Below are 6584 nucleotides of genomic sequence, written 5' to 3'. Positions count from 1 at the left end.
AATATTATTAGATATGAAGATAAAATAAATAGAAAATAATTACATTATAATTGCCTTGAATATGATATTTGATCAATATATTGCTAACAAATATTGCAATACAGGCGATTTCTCGAGGCTGTATTGGACTGAAGAGGAGGGTCATCTGGGTTACTCCCAAGTGAACGACGGTATAAAGGGGACCGCACGTAAGTCTCATACGCACTAAACATACGATTGAGAAAGAGGGAGACTGTGACTCGCTGAGGGAGTATAGAATCGGCGAGTGCCTTACGTTCTCCATTTTTTACTCAAGTCTCAAAGTGATCAGCATCTTGAAGGGTGCGATTTCTCATTTGATCTTTGTGACATTTATTCATCAAGTTTTTCTTCGCAGACATACTGGAATAATGTGAAAAGTGATCTTCGATTTCGGCAAACGCAAAGGCGTCATCTCATCATTGTGCGGATGTCCACCAAAGTCTTGCTCAGCTTTTTAGCTTTGTAGGAGACAACTAGTACATTTCTTGTAGCAAATAACAGGTGCCTAACTTTTGCTATTATATAGAAATATTAAATAAAATATAATAAGAAGTGAATTAACTAGAAATTGATGATAATGTATATAATGTAATATATGTGACAATATCTCTTTCTTTTTTTATTTTTTATTTAATTTATTTTAATTTAAACCTCTATTGGTAAATACATATACATAAATTTTAACTCTCTTCTGTCTCTCTCTCTCTCAGTAATAGAGATCTTTAAAAAACAAAACAATTTTTATTATTCCGGATTATATAAAAATCTAAAAAAATTCTGGCATACGTATCGAAGTTAATGAATTTTTGTTATTATGAAAGTTTTTTTTACTTATTTTTTTTAACAAAAAAATTAAAATTTAAATTTATCAAAATTCACAATTAAAAATATTGATGCCTTTAAAAACTTAAGTTACTGCATAATTAAAATATAACTAACTAAACTTATAGATTGTTTCATGAGCGTAATAATCTAAATATATTACATTGATTATACACTTAAGAAATATGCCTACTTCTTGTGAAATATATAATTTGTTTATCACAATTTCTTTTAATGATCATGATCATTGTTATTGCTAGAATATGTTGAATATTTGATATATATGGTGATATTTTATTTATTATGATATTAGTAATTCCTAATAATCAATTAATTTTTTTTTTATCAATTTCATCAAATAACTGAGCCGGATGTTATGTCTCCGAGAATCACGAGATTTGTAACCGATTCGTAGCCGACAGGTCGCAAGATCAAATATTTCACATATACGGAAAATTTCGTAATCAACTTAGCAAGAACTGTTTGACTTTAATTAAGTTAAGATATATAGAGACTGATGTGATTCTACTCATCTCCCCCATTAATATGGATAATTACGAATTTTATAATTAGTACATTTAAAACATGTACTAAATTTATTGAATGTTTATTTGAATAATACTAATTAAATAATTATTAACTGCAAAAAATATATATATTTATTTGGTATAAGAACTAATTTAATTAAATTATCTTTTTTTATTAAAAATTTAAATATTATTTATTTACTATAAGTGAATATTAAGTTAGTACTATTATATATTAATAAAAAAATATATATATATTAAGATTTAATAATTTTTTTTTATATATAAAGAGTCTTCAATTTAAATATTGCTGCATTTGGCATATATATTTTTTATCTTTTATATTCTTTATGAACGAAAACCATGTATTTGTTTTCAATCTGCTTTCATTGAAAAATAAAATGGAAGATGTTACACGTTTTATTCACAGTAATCGTATAATCTTGTTTTACCTTCATTTATGGTTTATGCGTATATCACATATATATATACGTGTGCATATTTATCTAATAATTACACGTATATAACAATAAAATGCTGTTCTCGTCACAGCAATGTCTTGAAATATAAATTGTATGTAGAATAAAATTATTAGTTTTAGAATGTCTATCAACACAATGAGTAATTCAATACAAAAATAAACTGTAATAGCGGAAAATTAGAAATTGTATACACGTTAGATGAGACTCTGATCAGAAATCGTACAAGACTCTCATCGTTCACATAAATGATAAAATTGATAATTCTTTAATAAAGAAAATATAAAGAATAGAAAAAAATTCACAGACTCTATGTAAAATGTGAGTAAATTTTATAATGACAACCGTGTATGAAACAATGCATTACTTCCGTGATAAAAGATTCTTTTACATATAAAAGAAATTATATTTATTAAGTGTCTATTATGCATTAAAGTATTACTGAACTAATTTGTAAATTATTATTTCTATCAGATTTATTTTCAAAAATAATTCGTATAAATTTGACATATTTAAATGTTCTATTTTAATATTTCATTTTGTATATTCTATTTTTTATATTATTGAATATTTTATTGTACTATTATCATAACAGCGTACATGGTAAATTCTATTAATTATGGTTTTAAATAATTTTTAATATAGATTATATATTTTTGTAGATCTATAAATATAATTGAACAGTTATTTCACAAGTTTTACTATGTAAGCTTTGCTTGATTTTTTATTCACATTCTTATTGATTCATGTTGCTAAATTTGTTATATATAATGTTCATAAGAGAATGTATAAGGCTTTCTCTCTCTCTCTCTCTCTCTCTCTCTCTCTCTCTCTCTATCTGTCTCTTTTCGTATCATTATATAAAGAAGAAATACTAGCAAAAGTAAATTGAAAAATTAGAAATCTGAACTTAATTATTAAAAAAGGTCACTAATCTATAAATTGTCGAGAAATTGTGATATGTTAATTGTGATAATTATTTTCTATGATTATTTTATAATAAAATAATTTTTATATAAAGTAAGAATATTAATTGATCTCAATAAAAAATTGATTGTCGATTGCCTTTGGTTCATACTGTTTTAATATGTAAAACCACACTAAACTTCATAATTTTTAGCTTACATCACATGACTTCATATCTTTGTTCTAGTATTGAGGTTATCATAGTTTATACATAAATTTGTTCACAGTTCTAAAGATAATTTGCATATAAAAGAGTTAATTGTGACATTAAACTTAATTTATAAAACAGTTACAAGAGAGATTTCTTTTTTCTTTCGATAAAAAGTTGTTACCGAATTTACCATTAAAAATTATTTACATAATCATTTATTTTTAAAGTTTAAAATTTTTCAAATTCTGGATTTTTTAAAAATATCTTTTCATTCATATAATTTAATATATTTGATCAAAATAAAAGCAATAAAATAAGAAATAATATGTTCTTTTCAATTTTACGAAGAATATTGATTTTACATGTCATTCATATTATTTGTTGCATTTAATAATTTTGAACTATCCGTTTGAAATAAATAAAAATGAATTATTCGCTTATGTGGTTTATTGATCAAAAGCATTAATATTGCTTATAAAAATTTATATTTATTATATCATTTATACTATAATCTATTTATAGCTATAATACTACAATTTATGAAAATGCACTTAAACAGTTAGACGTGATTAAATAATTGATATGAAACAACTACGTTAGAGAGAAGCTAGAATTCGCGTGATAACAAGCTGTTAATTGAAAATTAATGCGATCATTATAGTACAGAATTATCAAAACATTTAACTTTTTATGTGATTAAAAATTTATCATTTATGTTCTGTTCGTGTTTATTTAAAAATATGAGATTACATTGAAATATAAGATTACATAAAAAATCGCATGATTGAGTCATTGAATTATCATCATTCGATAATCTAACTTATGATCTTTGCTCTTGACATCAGTAATGCGCAATTAATAATTAAAATTGTATAATTAGCAATTAAAGTATTGTTAATTATAGTCATGTAATCAATTGTAGAAGGAAAATAAAAAAACAATCAACACATCAAGCATTGAAAATTATATTTAATTAAAAATAAAATTATATAATTTAATAGCAATGTCCATTGTTTAAAATTTTAGAAATAAATTATTTTACAATAATAAATAATTTTAGAAATAATTTTATATCCACTCATGAAAATGGAAGATATATTGCAGTTTATTCCTAACTTAAAATAAAATTTAATCTAAAAATAAATTTTTATTTATTATAAAAGAAGATACGGAAAATTCTATTCGGGATATAGTATATTGATTGAGAAAAGAGCTTATTGATAAGATTGTTGATACATAACAACGTAACCTTCAATTGATGAAATACATGAGGGTATAAGACACTCAATTGTTAATCGCGAACTTTAGCGTTAATCGTGAACCAAGTTGTTATCTGAAAGTAATTATGAATTAATGAACGTTAATGAATGATATTGTATACGTTGTATTGTTTTTGAACTACGAAGTATGCGATAAATTTTATAATAATAAATGACTGTTCAAAGAAGAAAAATAATGCATACTTTGTAATAACAATCTGATTTAAATTGCATTGTCTCTTTGTTTTCTATTGTTTTACAGCTATAATTAATTTTCGAAAATTTATTATAGAGAAGTATATGATTTGCTTTGAATTTATTGTCAATTCTGATTTTAGGATATTATATTAATTTGCCATTATTTTGGTTTTATTTTAAGTTAAGAATAAACTGCAATATATCTTCCACTTTCGTGAGTGGATATAAAATTATTTCTAAAATTATTTATTATTGTAAAATAATTTATTTCTAAAATTTTACACAATGGACATTGCTATTAAATTATATAATTTTTAAGATAAATTAGATAATATTAAATATAGATGTTAATTTGAGTGATCATTGAGATGACATTAAATAATATCGTTTTTACATCTTTGTAATTCTTTTTGTAATATGCGGTAATACATTTAACATCTTTGTCTCGTGAGTCAATACGACAGACAGGGAGAATGGCGGAGGAAAGTGTCCGTGAACTTTGCTGGGAAGGAAATAAACTGTGGTTGTCATGCAAATATAAGTAAGGTGTTAATGGCATCGGTAAACTTGTACTGAACAACATTAAATTTATTTACATTGTAAACAAACGGTACTGTACGGTTATCTATTTATGATTGGGATAAAGAATGATCAAATTGAATCATTCAAAACTTGATTAAGAACTATTTATGAAATCAATTTAGTACAATCAGTTTAGTTTTATAACAAAAACGAATCATTATTAAATGATAAAAGAACCGTGTAGTATAATATTATGTTCTGATATTGTAATTTTTAATCTTCCTAAATACTAATACTTACCGGTAAAGACAAGGTGATAACCCGCAAATCTTCTGGTATCTTTAATAGTATTATTTATAGTCATTAATTGCAAATATCAACATCGTGAGCCTTCGTTCAACATCTATTTATTTCATCAGAATAAAAAAATGCACTGATACTCAACAGGAAGTTTTTGCAATACCGTTTATCCAGCGTGAACGCTAAGATTGCGTTATCTTCTTTTTAACAACTAATTAAAAAAAGAATAACATGACTTTAGCGTTCACCATATCTGGATCCACGTTATTACAAAAACTCCCTATTATCTAGCAGAAGTGAAATATCTAGCAAAGTTTAACGTTGGCAATAAATAAATAAAGATACGATGATAACCCGCAAACCTTCTGGTATTTTTAAAGAAAATATTCGTGAAAATCTTAAAAGCGTTATCAAGAAATAATATTATTATTTGATAATATTCTTGAAGCTCCTACGGGTGCTTTCTATATAAAAGTTATGCGTTTCGCGGACTTTCTTCGTGTCCAGATCCATTCTTGAAATGCCAACGTTTCGTGAACTTTGCAGTCCACTTCATCAGTTCTGATATTTGTATCAGGCTGCTCTTCGCCTTGATGAAGTGGACTGCAAGATTCACGAAACGTTGGCATTTTCAGAATAGATCTGGACACGGAGGAAACCCGCAAAACGCATAACTTAATATTATTATTTAATAAATATTATAATTAAATGCAATAAAATCAAACCACAAATTTAGTATGCGAAAGAGCAACTTATAAATAATTATTACCTGTCGATTTTTCCTCAAGATTACTCTTTAAAGTATTGACCTTAAGGAAGCAAAGGTTACAGATAGATTTGACGATATAAAGTAAATGAGCATATTCAATCAGTCTGACAGCTACCTTGTACGTAATTGATATCATTAACCTTGGTACATTACTCATAATTATACTCCCGATTTACTTAATAATCGGATGGTTCTGTATTCCTTTCAGGATTTTACAGTCAAGGTGACAAAAAGAAAAACTTACAACGAAAAGAATCAGGTCACAGCCATGAAATCCACGATTGCGTTACAACAATTTAAAAGTGAGTAATTCTTTAATTTGCAGCTCGTAGACGAATTCCAGTCGTTTAATGGTTATAAATAGACATCGGAATTTTATGTAGATATTTTTTATAGACAAACACAAAATATGCAAATTTGCATAAATAAATATGCATTTGTAAAATGCTTTTTTAATGAAAAACAAATTTATATTTTTATGTTATTTTTCAATCTGCTTTCTAAAAAGTATGAAATTGCATAAGAATCCGTTGTCTAGTGATAACTATTGTTATCTGATTATATAGAAAT

General features: G+C 25.3%; 1 protein-coding gene across 2 annotated transcripts in view; it reads left to right on the top strand.

Annotated features, from left to right (window-relative positions):
* The first annotated feature begins 220 nt into the window (after positions 1 to 220).
* Positions 221 to 6584, top strand: part of LOC108749564 (scavenger receptor class B member 1-like) — a 25704-nt gene continuing 19340 nt past the window's right edge. The window contains exons 1-2 of one of the 2 annotated variants that reach the window (XM_018488342.1): positions 221 to 522; positions 6223 to 6316. In XM_018488342.1, the coding sequence (XP_018343844.1) occupies positions 6283 to 6316 (34 nt within the window). In that variant the 5' untranslated portion in view covers positions 221 to 522; positions 6223 to 6282. Of the gene's footprint in view, positions 523 to 6222; positions 6317 to 6584 lie in introns of those variants that run through there. The other variant, XM_018488346.1, reaches the window with a different exon arrangement.

This window comes from Trachymyrmex septentrionalis, unplaced genomic scaffold (genome assembly GCF_001594115.1).
Source record: "Trachymyrmex septentrionalis isolate Tsep2-gDNA-1 unplaced genomic scaffold, Tsep1.0 scaffold11, whole genome shotgun sequence".
Taxonomy (NCBI): Eukaryota; Metazoa; Arthropoda; class Insecta; order Hymenoptera; family Formicidae; genus Trachymyrmex; species Trachymyrmex septentrionalis.
This window is presented reverse-complemented; position numbering and strand designations above follow the sequence as displayed.